We start from the raw sequence: 13,651 nt of genomic DNA, 5'->3' as shown, positions 1-13,651 counted from the left end.
CAGAGGGACTGACTGCAATATCTTCAACTTCCTTCTCTACTCATGGCTTAGTCAATATTGATCTTTGAGGCTTGGATCTTCTGAGCAGAGGGAGATTGATTCTTGTCTCATGAGTCACCTCCTAAATTTAACACAGAGATCATCCCTTCTCAAGCTATTTCTCTTTGGAAAAGCTTGGAGAGCAATGGTGATGCTGTTGAACTTTATTGGAGCAAGGAACACGTCATCCCTGCTGACCTCATTGCCTCCCTCTGCTCAGAACCAGCCGGATCCATTTGTGCCAAACAGCAGCTCCAGGACCTCCTTATCTCCATCTCCTTCTGGGTAGGAACATTTCCAGATAAACAGCAGAGTTTCAGCATGGTTCCAAAGGTCTTCCCATGCAAGCCATCTGTGCCTGACAAGGCTCTGCTGCAGATAACACTTCTGCTGGCTCTGGACAATAAAATCTGGAGGTGCTTTGCCACGAGGAGCGTGTGTCCCCAGCAGATGTCCCACCCATGACAGTTGTCACCAGGACACCAGAGGAGCAGGTGGCAGCTGTAACTCTAGAGCAAAGCATTGCTCTTTGTCTTCCCAGCTAAATCTGGGAGCTGGCACTCGCTCACTCCCCGAGCTGGGGGCTCAGCAGGGATCCTTGCCCAGGGATGAACACTCTGCAAGCCAAGGATCCCGTTCCCCTCCCTGTTTGCTCCTTTATTTTGGAGCTGGATGGGTGTTTGGACACCATGAAAAAATCACTGGTGAGTTTTTAACAAGTTCTGTGAGGAAAATCTTACTTGAGGGACAAAAGGAAAGTTCCAGATTCTGGAGACAGAACGAAGGAGAGCTCACAGAATATCCTGAGCTGGGAGGGACCACAGGGATCATCTGTTCCTGCACAGACATCCCAACAATCCCACCTTGTTCTTGAGAGCATTGTCCAAATCCTCCTGGAGCTCTGGCAGCTTCAGGCTCTGCCCATTCCCTCTGGGGGAAGAATCTTTCCCTGAAATCCACCCCAACCCTCCCCTGACCCAGCTCCAGCCCTTCCCTGGGTCCTGTCCCTGCTCACAGAGACCAGAGATCAGTGCCTGCCCCTCTATATAAAATAAATTTTATAACAGAGGGTTGATGTGACAAAATGAATGAAATTATAATTTTTTTAAGCAGAATAGATGATAATTACAGGTTACTTCTCATAACACAAAATTCAGGGGAGCACTCGAGTGGCCATGGGTTCAAAACCAACGAAAGGGAAGTGTTTGTTCCCTTTGACAGCTCAGCTCACACCAGAGTGCCCCAGACATGCCAGCCCAGATTTTCCTGTTTATTGCTTTCCTAGGAATGTCACAAACACAGCATGAACTTCACACCTGGAAATCCTGGGAGCTCTGCTGCTGATCCTGCTGGGTTTCTGCTTTGCTTGGATGATGAAGCAAACAAAGTTCCTAGAAATGGCTCCTACTGGTACTGTGCCAAGTCTGATGGTGGAATTCATTCTCACAGGGCCTTCTGACACCACAAGAAACATCAGCTGCTCCTCACAGCACTGGGAAGGGTTTTCCCTGAATGCTGGAACTGCAACACCACCTCAAATAAACAGAGAATCAGCAACTTCTGTTCTCTGACCCTGCCCCAAACCCAGACACCACCATGAGCTGATCTGTGGATACACAAAACTCACCTGCTCAGCCTTTGTTTGCTGGAAAAAGGAAATAAATCCACCACAGCCCACCAAAAGCTGAGAGCTGCTGGAGCTCCTGGTGTAACCAGACACTGCCAGCGTTTGCCTGGAGCTGACACTCACTAAAGAGATGTCAAATCAAATGATGTCGCTCTGTTAGGCAGCAATGGTTACCCCAAGGGACATTCCTGGACACTTAAAATATTCAGAATTCAGTTTAGATGCTTTGTGAGTTTCTGTCCTAAAAGAGCAGAGCATTATCTGTCACCCTGAAAACTCAGCTTCTGAGCTTGCTGACATGGTTTTCTAAAGACTTTCCCAGGACAGTGACTGTAAACATAGATATGTGTACATTCTTTCTGTTCCATGTCTTGTGATGGGCATCTCTCATGGCCAGTGCAGTGAGAAAGTGTTATCCTGACCATCCCATCCCTGGCTGGGGTCAGAAACCTATAAATGCTGGGCGGAAAAATAAACTTTCTCTTCTTTTCACCACACCTCAAGTGTGAAATTCATCTTCAGCATCTTCAGCAGTAACATTATCCAGTGCTGTGGATTTTGGAAGTCCCTCCTTGGTGTGAAAAACGAAGTTCACTCCTATAAAATTAAAAAAAAAAAAAGTAAAGTTTAATAAAGACAATAAAAGACATAAAATAAAGCAAAGAGTTACGGCCAGGCAAGAGCACACCTGGTATTTTGGGAATACCCTTTTTATCCCTTCCTTGCTGTGAGGGGTATTCAACATAACATATTCAAACATTCAACATATTCAGCATATTCAACACATGTCCCCTCCTTGGTTCTGCCCTCTTGGATCATGCTTTTGCACAATTTCATTTTCTGCTGGTCAGCATATTCTTTTTTTTTTTTGCTGGTCATCATTATTCTAGCTGGTCAGCATTATTTGAAGTTTGGTTTCCTTTCTTCTGCAAGTGGTCACTTGTTGATAACAATCTGGGCCCCTCATCCTTCCTCTGAGGGCTCCATATCTTTCCCCCCTGCCCACGTCCTGGTATTTTTGATAACAGTTTGCTCTCCATTTCCTGCTGCTGATAATAACCTGTTTTCCACTGTCCTTCTGTTGGAAAAAACATCTTGATCCTCCCATTGTTGTGCCTATTGGAGTTATCTTGCCTTGTCCTGATGAAACATATCCTTCCCATTCAGAACTCCCATCTAAGCCTATAACTTGCTAAGAGAGAAAAGAATATAGCGAAAGCATGTAGTATATATTTATCAGAATAATTGTGCAAAGCCAATATTCACAACATTTGGGGACAGGTCTGGGAGGGTGTTTGGATGGCACAGCAGAGAGCAGTGAGTGTCCCCAGCTGGGCCATCCCCATTGTCCAGGGAGGGCTGGCAGGGGCTATATTTGACTGCAGGATGGGCACTCCAACATGGGCAACATTCTTTTGGGGAGAGTCATCCTCGGTGTCATCACCAGGGAGAAGGAAAACTCCTTTGTCCCTTCCTTTGCACTGCCTCTCCCTGCAGCCTTCAGTGGGTGAGTTTGGTTTATCTGCAAATAAACTGCTGTTTATTGTCGTTTTTATAGATCAGTTGTTTTGTGTGACAGCTTTTGTTTGACTTGTAATCATGCTTTGTGATTGTATCTGCTTTAATGATTGTTTTTCCAGTGTTGTTGTGATGAAAATCCTGGTTTGCTTCGTGTTTTCTCACCAGAATCTGCTCTGTTTTACTGGCAAGTTTAGGAAATAATCTGCATTAGAATTGAAAAGTGCAGATTTTAACAGTGATTGTAAAACAACGAAATTTGTTCAGGGAGAAATAAAACCCATTATTTAGTAAAAATGAGTCTGTATCAATAATTATTCATGAGCATGGAAACAAGGCTCTGATGCCCAGGATGACAGGACTCATTCTGCAGCTGAACCACTTCTGAAGACAACAGAAATTATGTTTTCTATGTATACTATGAATTATACTATACTATGTATTTTTATGTATACTATGAAATTATAATGATTTTTTTTTTCCCATAAAAGCCTGCTTTATTTTCTTCTTCTTACACTTGTCAGCATTTGTTATTTCTTCCAAAGTTAATGCCCACAAAGGAAATATTATCAAGATAATTCTGTATTTTCATTTGCATGTTGGGATATTCTGCATTTACCACAACAACTCTGCTTTTCCATGGGCTGTTTATAAGAAATTTATTTACACCAACAGAAAATCGTGCAAGTGAAAAAATTGTATGAGAAATTGAGAAAATGATACTGGGTTTTAATATTTATCAAGTTTGGATTCAAAAACAGCCAAGCTCAAATCCAGCTGCAAGATTTGCCAAGGGAAAATTTCAGTCACGGAACATGAGCTGGGGGAAAGATTTACAACTATGCTCGAACAAATTCTATCCAGCAACAATTCCATTTGCAAAGCTCCTTTTCCAAAGTAACCTGAGCTTTTAGAACCTGTAAATGTGCACAGTGCAAGGAGCGTGCTGGGTGGTTGGGATTTAACTGCAGGGAGAGAGAGATGAGGATGAATCCGCTTTAAAATCTGGATTTAATGCCTTCCATTAGTCAGAGCCTAAAAGCAGTGAGCTGTGGATTCCCAGAGCAGAGGCTGGGAACAGCCAGGAGTGGATGGGAGCCAATGTTTGCTCCTGTGTTTCACCTGGAATTTCTCTGGGAAAATCCTGCTGTGCACTGAGCCATTCCTTGTAGGCTGACATTTGGGAGGATGCTGTTTTCTCCGTGGTTTTTCAACCTTTTCAACCAAAAAGAGCTCAGGAGAAACACCCGGTCCCTCAGGATGCAAAGGACTGGGTAAAGCATCATCCCCTGGGAATGGGGGATTACAGATTTGCAGATGGGAGCATGAGGGAGAGCTCTTTTCCAGCAGCTGGAACTGGTGGAACACCTGGTTTGGTGGGAGGTGTCCCCTGCCCATCAGATGGGCTTTAAGGCTCCTTCCAACCCAAACCATTCCAGGATTGCTGAGAAACAAATCTTCCCACAAGGGGCTGCCTGTTCCCTGTCCTGAGACAATTCTTCCCTGTCCTGAGACAATTCCAGCTGCCTTGAGAGTCCATTTCTCCCCCTGACCCCACTTTCCACAGAAGCACCACGAGGAAAAACCCTCTCATAGCGTGGAAAATATCTTTATATGAACCTTCACTCACTGAATGCCAAAGCAGAGCAAGGACTTGAGCAGATTCTGTTGAAGTGTCTGATATGAACCTTTTAATCTGTTCCAGCAAGAAAGTTTGGGTTTTGACATCCCACCATGGGAACCCGAGCCTTTTTCCACCACAGTGAGAAGGAGCAGAAGGAGGAGAGGAAGCAGAGCTTGGAAATGACCTCCACAACAAGGAAAAAAAGGTTTAAAACCAGGTAAGTCCCAGAGCCAGGGACAGGTTGAGTCAATCAGGTGAAGGCAGGGCTTTCTACACCTTCCCAGATTTTCAGGATTTTGAGTTTGTGCAATGATGGAATGTTATTTGGGTTCTTTTCCATGAATCTGCTCCTGGAAGTGAGGAAGAGGAGACTTTCAGCCCTTCAGACCTATCGATAGCAGCTGCCCTTGCCTTGACCTCTGAAACAGCAAGGTAAGTCAGGAATTATTCTAACTCAGATATAACCATTGTAGGGAACATCACAGCTCTGGATCAGGGTCACAGCTTCCAACTTAATTTGTTGGAAGCAAAAAGAGCAGGTTCAAAACAGAGGTTCTTCCTTTAAAAACACCAGGCCTCAACTAAAATGCAGGAAACGAAACGATGGTGCCGTGTGATAATGAGGAACATTGCCCTGCTTATGTGTAAGGGAGTGAGAGAAACCAGATTTTATGGGAATAAATGGAAATACTGACAGATTACTAAATGAATGGGACTCTCCCTCTTTCCTAGGAAATCTTAGCCACATCTCTCCTCCCTTTGATCCTTTTCCCAGCTTCCTCCTCAGGATTAAAAGTGGCCAAGAGTGGGTCCCCATGGAAGTTTGATCTCTTCTGGGAATGCTGGTTCCTGTGGGGGATAATTCCCTGACATTCCCACACTCACAGCCCGTGTTTCTGTCCTTAACACTCCTGATTTAACCAAAAAGTGTGCTCTAAACAACAAAAAATACCCCAAAAAGAGGGAAAAATGTTTTATCTTGACTTTTGACACGATAATCATCATGTAGTTCCAGGGAGTACAATCTAAGAAGGGAAGCTGACATCCTGGAGCTGGAACAGAGGGGGCAGAAGAGGATTCGTTTTGGGAACGACACGGAGAAGATGGAAGAGGAGCTCATCAGGATCTGCAGGCTGCTCCGAGTCAGGGCTGACCGCAAGGGTCTGCGCAGGAAGGTCAGAGCAGCAGCGCTAAAACTGCGCTCTGGAGAGGATCCCAAAATCCCTCCAGCTAAATTCACCCTGAAACGTCCTCACAGGTCCCTCGTGTCAGAGAACCTGTGTCACAGCATCCCTTTGCACTGCCCTTACCCAGTGTCTCCCTGCCACAGGCTATGGAGAAGGCAGGCCTGGAGAAGGAATTCCTGGAGCTGCGCTCGGGGCGGCCGCCCGTGTTCTGGATCCCGCTGCGGGCACACGCGGTCTGGGAGAGGATGGATGTCACCCTGGCATGCACCACCCTGGGGTCCCCTGTGCCACAGGCCACCTGGTACGGCAGTGCCAGCACCACGGGCACAGGGACACGGGAATGGCAGCCCTGTCCTGCCAGGGGGGAGGGAGGGAGAGCGTCAGGGGTCACAGGGAGCACCTCGGTGTCCAGACCCACTGTCAGACCAGTAAGGACACGGGGACAGTGACATTCCTGTGGGATCCTTCTGGGACAGGGCTGATGTTCATGGGGGTTTCTCTTCCCTGGACATTCCCATGGGATCCTTCTGGGACAGGGCTGATGTCCATGGGGGTTTCCTTGTTCCCTGGACATTCCCGTGGGATCTTTCTATGACAAAGCTGATGTTCATGGGGGTTTCCCTGTTCCCTGGACATTCCCATGGGATCCTTCTGGGACAGGGCTGATGTTCATGGAGGTTTCTCTTCCCTGGACATTCCTGTGGGATCATTCTATGACAAAGCTGATGTCCATGGAGGTTTCCCTGTTTCCTGGACATTCCTGTGGGATCTTTCTAGGACAAAGCTGATGTTCATGGAGGTTTCCCTGTTCCCTGGACATTCCTGTGGGATCTTTCTAGGACAAAGCTGATGTCCATGGAGGTTTCCCTGTTCCCTGGACATTCCTGTGGGATCATTCTAGGACAAAGCTGATGTCCATGGAGGTTTCCCTGTTTCCTGGACATTCCTGTGGGATCTTTCTAGGACAAAGCTGATGTCCATGGAGGTTTCTCTGTTCCCTGGACATTCCTGAGGGATCATTCTATGACAAAGCTGATGTTTATGGAGGTTTCTCTGTTCCCTGCACATTCCCATGGGATCCTTCTGGGACAGGGCTGATGTCCATGGAGGTTTCCTTGTTCCCTGGACATTCCCATGGGATCCTTCTGGGACAGGGCTGATGTTCATGGAGGTTTCTCTCCCCTGGACATTCCTGTGGGATCATTCTATGACAAAGCTGATGTCCATGGAGGTTTCCCTGTTCCCTGCACATTCCCATGGGATCCTTCTGGGACAGGGCTGATGTCCATGGAGGTTTCTCTGTTCCCTGTACATTCCTGTGGGATCATTCTATGACAAAGCTGATGTCCATGGAGGTTTCCTTGTTCCCTGGACATTCCTGTGGGATCTTTCTATGACAAAGCTGATGTCCATGGAGGTTTCCCTGTTCCCTGGACATTTCTGTGGGATCTTTCTAGGACAAAGCTGATGTCCATGGAGGTTTCTCTGTTTCCTTTGGTTTTCCCACAGGCAAACTTGGGGTTTAAGTCTCAAAAGCCAGAACCTCGTCTCAGCACTAAATCACCACAAACACACCCCAACAAGGCCTGGCTGCCTTGCACACCATGGGAGTTTCAGCATTAAATTCCACTTCTACATTCTGCTAAATTCTTCTAAATTCTGCTTCTATATCTTGTAAAATACAAGAGAACTGTCATTTACTCCCTTTGTGTATTAACCAACCTCTGGGGAGAGTGTTATGGGCTGGGCCTGAGTGCAGCACACACCACAAACACCAGAAACAAATGAAAGATCATCTCAAAAACCAATTTACAAAGCATACTTTGACCAGTTTGAAGTGATTGACCTCTGGAATGTTTAATTGTGCAAACATTTGCATTACTAATGACTCGTAGGCTGCCTGTGTCCTTCCAGAACGACCTCTCTGAATTATTCAGAGAACAAAGAGAATCTGAACCTCCCACACATCCCTGGAGGACACAAGGAAGGGACATCTGTGAACTCCCTCACAGGAGCTGCAGGCAGGGAATGTAAAGCCAAGCTGAGACCTTCACAGGACCATGGAAGGGTCTGGCTTTAGCTGCCAGATGGGTTTGGATTTGTTATAGATACATTTTATATTGTTGGCTTTTCTCAAATATTAAAATGAATGTTATGTGTGTAAGAATGGAAATTTTTGTTGTATTAATAGAGTTTTCTTTATTTCTGTTATTGATGAAATTTAGAAATAGTGGTATAATACACAGATGTTAAGCTATGTCATAGCATTAAAACAAAAACTATTTCAGTCTGCAAAGACTGAAAAAGATAAAAAAGATAAAAAAAAGATATTTTTGTTTCCTTTTGTAAACCATTTTATCCAGATGAAGACAGCAGAACTCTGGGGGGGAGGAATTTATTGCATTTCTGGTATCAGGGAATGTAAATCTCAAGAAGATTGATCTGTTGGGAAGGGGGCAAGAGAAAACTGAACAGAAAAACACCAAAGATCCTGAGAAGAATGTCTGAATATGTGTGAGAATTTATGGATATGTAGCAGGGTTCTGTTTTTAAGGGACAATCCTTTGAGACACCCAGCCCTACCTGTATACTTTATTTTTTTCTCCAATTGTCTTTTTTATTAAACTTTTAAATTCTATTAAAAAAAAAAAAATAAAAAATATAAAATATAAAAAAATATATAAAATCTATTCACAGATTGAAGAGGAAGATCTGTAAAAGAAGGAATTGTGTCTGCTCCTCTTTCCTGAGGTGTTTGATGTGGGTGCTTTCCTAACAGCACGCTTCCTTCTTTTCCCCCCAGGTATAAAAACGGAATCCCCATCAATCCCCGCCAAGCCCCAGCAGGAAAATACAAGATCAGAAATAAATTTGGGATGCTGACCCTGCACATCAGCAGGTAATGGCTGTGTGCCCTTGGCTGAGCTGAGTGAGACCTGCTCTCCCTAAATTCCCAGCCTGTGTATGATAAACATAAAGGATTATAAACCAAAGGATTATTCTGGAATCTGGCCTTGCCTGCCTTTAGGCTGCTGTGTTTGAGCTAAACCTTTGCCAATCTCCACAGCAGTTCACAAGGTTTTAAAAAAAAACTATGAAAAATAGAACAAAATAAACCAAAATTTAATGGATTCATTTACTTCTGCTCCTCTTTTTATGCATCAGCAATATTTTTTTTTTCCCCTCAGGGTAAGGAATGCACATTAAATGCTTCATGAGCAGACAAAAAAATGGGATTTGGGATGGATCAGTGTAATCAGAACATCATTAATTCTGATCTAATTATACAGTGAGTGATAGACAAATGCAAATCTTCAGTGGAATCAAGTGTTCCACAGGCCTTTTGCTTGTTCAGTACTAAAAAATGTTTTCCTTCTGGGTCTCAAAAGAAAAAAATTACTTTAAAGTACCAGAAATCCTTGTAATTGAAAGGAAAAACAACTTCTGGATGAAACTTCTGGGATTAAAGGGGAACCCCTTTGAATTTGTCCTTTGAAATATGAAATATGAATTTTTTTTATTTTTTTTTCAGATGCTCCATGGAAGATTCTGCTGAATACAGCGTGGAGGTAAAGAATCAGTTTGGTGAAGCTTATTCCTTTGCTACAGTGCTTGTCAGGAGTAAGTACAAATATTCCTTTGGGTTTAAACTTTCAAATATTGCACAGTCATCCAAATATTCCTTTGGGTTTAAACTTTCAAATACTGCAGAGTCATCCAAATATTCCTGTGTTTAAAATTTCAAATACTGAACAGTTTTCCAAATATTCCTGTGTTTAAAATTTCAAATACTGCACAGTCTTCCAAATAATCCTTTGGGTTTAAAATTTCAAATACTGCACAGTCATACAAATATTCCTTTAGATTTAAAATTTCAAATACTGCACAGTCTTCCAAATATTACTGTGTTTAAAATTTCAAATACTGAACAGTTTTCCAAATATTCCTTTGGGTTTAAAATTTCAAATACTGCACAGACATCCAAATATTCCTTTGGGTTTAAACTTTCAAATACTGCACAGTCATCCAAATATTTTCATTATTTGCTAGGCACACACAGGTATTGTGGAAAAGGATAGAACAGCTTCTCTTCCTTCATCATTTCTGGGCCCAGCCAAAGTTTTTCCTTTCAGATTCCATATGGACACAGCTGTCCTTTCACTGGGATAAAATTGTACTAAATTTAGGTGTTTATTTCTTCTGGTCTGCTATGAAACAGCCCCACAGTGAAACTCAGGTTTACAAAGTCTGCTAAAAATAAGCAAGAAATGGTTCCCCAAGAATTGTGGCTTTCAATGGGACCTCTCAGTGCATTATTGCATTTTTTCACGTTTTCCCCTGAAATCAGCAGCTACCAAGGGCAAATGCAAGATTTTCCTCTTTGATCTGTGCCTTTTTTAAAAGAAGTGGCACAGACTCCACAGATACACAACGTGCACAGCCAAATCCAGACGTGGGGAGGGAAGTAAATAAACCAGCAGCACTTAAAAAAAGGGAAATCAACTCAAGATTTTGGAAATGTGCAGAGCAGTCTCACAGGATCACAGTTCAGCTGCTCATGTTTCATGTATTTGTATCTAAATTATGATTTTGTAGTAAAAAAAGCATGGACAGAATAGACCTACAGGATTAAACCTGTAATTAAACATTTCAGTGGGACTGACAGAGCCCTCTGTCATGGCTTGTGTTATTATCACACTTATTTTCACATTCATATTTTGGTCTGAATCCTGTCTGGGATGCAGAACCCTGCAGAAGAATGTGACTCCAGGATTGTAAAAGCAGTGTATTATCACACATTTCAGGCGCTTTATTTAAACAGTGTCAAAATTCAGCGTATCTGGAAATACGCAGCAGGAATAGAATTTAGAATTTAGAATTTAGAATTATTTAGAATTTAAAATTTAGAATTTAGAATTATTTAGAATTTAGAATTATTTAGGATTTAGAATTATTTAGAATTTAGAATTTAGAATTATTTAGAATTATTTAGAATTATTTAGAATTATTTAGAATTTAGACTTTAGAATTTAGAATTTAGAATTACTTAGAATTTAGAATTATTTAGAATTATTTAGAATTATTTAGAATTATTTACAATTATTTACAATTATTTACAATTATTTACAATTATTTACAATTTAGAATTTAGAATTATTTACAATATAGAATTTAGAATTATTTACAATTTAGAATTTAGAATTATTTAGAATTATTTAGAATTATTTAGAATTTAGAATTTAGAATTATTTACAATTTAGAATTATTTACAATTTAGAATTATTTACAATTTAGAATTATTTACAATTTAGAATTTAGAATTATTTACAATTTAGAATTTAGAATTATTTACAATTTAGAATTATTTACAATTTAGAATTATTTACAATTTAGAATTTAGAATTATTTAGAATTTAGAATTTAGAATTATTTACAATTTAGAATTTAGAATTATTTACAATTTAGAATTATTTAGAATTTAGAATTTAGAATTTAGAATTATTTAGAATTATTTAGAATTTAGAATTTAGAATTTAGAATTATTTACAATTTAGAATTAAGAATTATTTAGAATTAAGAATTATTTAGAATTTAGAATTATTTAGGATTTAGAATTATTTAGAATTAAGAGTTATTTAGGATTTAGAATTATTTAGAATTTAGAATTATTTAGAATTTAGAATTTAGAATTATTTAGGATTTAGAATTATTTAGAATTTAGAATTATTTAGAATTTAGAATTTAGAATTATTTAGAATTTAGAATTTAGAACAGGAATATTACCAGTTCTAAAGGGACAGGTATAACAGCCCAGAAAACCTTCATTTGCATCCTTCCCAGATTCCTAAATTCCTCATCCTCACTGCAGGAAAAGTTACCAGGGGGTTCTCACGGTGTGGCCACAACAGGAGCAGCCTGGCAGAACAATTCCATGCAGATAATAACCCACCCCTCCCAACTCCCTGTGGAATCCTTGGGATCAGAGCAGGCATGAGGATGGAAGAGGGGCACAGAAAGGCCAGGCTGGGCCAGCTCTGTGCCCCTCATCAGGGACAAACCACTGCACAGCACTGCAGACAGCCCCTGCTGCTCCTCCCATCCCAGTAACCCGAGTCTTCCTCCTGCTAGCTGCATTTACTGCTCTGAAAATAGAGATTACAGCGAGGCCTTAATCCTGCCTGCACTGGAAACATTCCCAGGCAGGCCCTGGCATTCCCTGCCCTGGCCCCTGGCTGTCTGGAAAGGCCAGAGGGTCCCTGGGATCCAGAGTTCCCTTTCCCCAGGACCCAGCTGTGTTACCCTCAGTGCTTTGCATTTCCCTCCTCTCCTATGGTCACACTCACTCCTCATTTTTTTTTTTGGTCTGCTGCTGCCAAACTTCAACCACTGGAAGCACAGGTTTTATTTTATGGGCATTTATTGAAACTTGAGAGAAAAGTCCCTCAGTTTCATTTGAAGTGCATCAGTTGTTGGCTCTCAGCTCCAAATGATTTCACATTGTGCTGTGATGCCAAGAGGCCAGAGCAGGTGGGGTGGGCCAGCATCCACCTGTGATGCCTCCAGAGGATTTGGGATTTGGGAGCATCCTTCCCTGAACCCCAGGAATTGCCTCGGTGTCTCAGCACAAACATCCTTTCTTGTCGGTTAAATCTTGAAATCCCAGTCACTGCTAGTTCTCAAAAACTTCACATCATCCTCTGGGAACGCTGTTAAAACCCAGGGGGTTGTTTTATTCGAATCTTCATTTTATTTGGTTTAAACTTGCCTGCTTGAAGAGGCAGAAGCCAAAGTGACAAAGCCCTCCTTGGCTCTGAATAATTGAGTGTGCACCAGCGTTTGCAGCAGGATTTCTCCCACTGGAACAGCCATGGCAACAATTTCCTCACATCCCCAGTGGCTTGTGAAGGGCATCAAATGAATGCCAAATTCATTTCATGTCAAATGAATTAAAGCTTTAGCCCATGGTGACACTTGAAAGGTTCAAACTGAGGGCTGGCTTGAGGGAAAAACAATTTGCTGAGCAACACTGGGTGTTTTTAAGAAGATGAACACTTTGAGATTTGCTAAATGTGTTTTCCTCTTGTCTTATAGAATATTACGGAAAGGAGTCAGGATTTGATTCAGAAATATACAAAAGTGAGTAAATCATTGATGTTATTATTAATTATTTTTATAGCCTGGTGCAATCTGATTATTTTTTCCCCTGGGAGCTTTTCCTGTCAGCCTGACTGCACATGCAAAGTGCAAGGCTCACTATAAATATATGATAATAAAAATACTACAGGAGGAAAGCTCTGGAAGTCTCTTTATCATGCTGACTTTTATTCCACAGGATCCCTTTTGGCCAGAGAGGCAGATTTTGCTTTTCCACTGAAACCCCTATTTGCCAGAGAAAAGGAGCCTTTCACCCTCTCCTGTTACTTCTCCTCTGATTTACTGGACCACCAACGAGGCATCAGCTGGTTCAGAGATGGTTTGTAGGCAACAGCTGACTTTATGTGCATTTTTACCTCTGGAATTCATAGCTGTAATGGAGTGTTCACAGAAAAAAAGAAAGGAAATAATTAAAATCCAGGATTCCTGAGCTGTTCTCAGGTCTGCTCAAGCTACAGGAGTTACTGTTTTATGTTTGTCTTTTCTCTGTTTGTAAAGGAT

The 13,651-nt window shown here is 41.8% G+C and overlaps 1 protein-coding gene and 1 long non-coding RNA gene across 10 annotated transcripts in view; one reads left to right on the top strand and one right to left on the bottom strand.

The window, feature by feature from the left end:
- Positions 1-1,112: 1,112 nt before the first annotated feature.
- On the bottom strand, positions 1,113-2,352 carry LOC147649279 (uncharacterized). Its single transcript, XR_015279304.1, has 2 exons — positions 1,667-2,352; positions 1,113-1,560 (listed from the first exon to the last, which is right to left on the bottom strand). It is a non-coding gene; the product is annotated as an uncharacterized LOC147649279 (long non-coding RNA).
- Positions 2,353-2,816: 464 nt separating this feature from the next.
- The window catches only part of MYOM3 (myomesin 3), a 27,120-nt gene continuing 16,285 nt past the window's right edge, over positions 2,817-13,651 (top strand). The window contains exons 1-9 of one of the 9 annotated variants that reach the window (XM_023941183.2): positions 2,817-3,173; positions 4,890-5,025; positions 5,166-5,240; positions 5,818-5,983; positions 6,139-6,296; positions 8,799-8,894; positions 9,528-9,616; positions 13,088-13,132; positions 13,329-13,469. In XM_023941183.2, the coding sequence (XP_023796951.2) occupies positions 4,919-5,025; positions 5,166-5,240; positions 5,818-5,983; positions 6,139-6,296; positions 8,799-8,894; positions 9,528-9,616; positions 13,088-13,132; positions 13,329-13,469 (877 nt within the window). In that variant the 5' untranslated portion in view covers positions 2,817-3,173; positions 4,890-4,918. Of the gene's footprint in view, positions 3,174-4,889; positions 5,026-5,165; positions 5,241-5,817; positions 5,984-6,138; positions 6,297-7,820; positions 8,156-8,358; positions 8,510-8,798; positions 8,895-8,993; positions 9,185-9,527; positions 9,617-13,087; positions 13,133-13,328; positions 13,470-13,651 lie in introns of those variants that run through there. The other 8 variants (XM_086863315.1, XM_086863314.1, XM_086863316.1 and 5 more) reach the window with 8 other exon arrangements.

This window comes from Cyanistes caeruleus, chromosome 26 (assembly GCF_971803275.1).
Source record: "Cyanistes caeruleus chromosome 26, bCyaCae1.hap1.1, whole genome shotgun sequence".
NCBI classification, from domain to species: Eukaryota; Metazoa; Chordata; class Aves; order Passeriformes; family Paridae; genus Cyanistes; species Cyanistes caeruleus.
The sequence above is the reverse complement of the archived record's forward strand: the minus strand, read 5'-3'. Positions and strand labels throughout refer to the sequence as shown.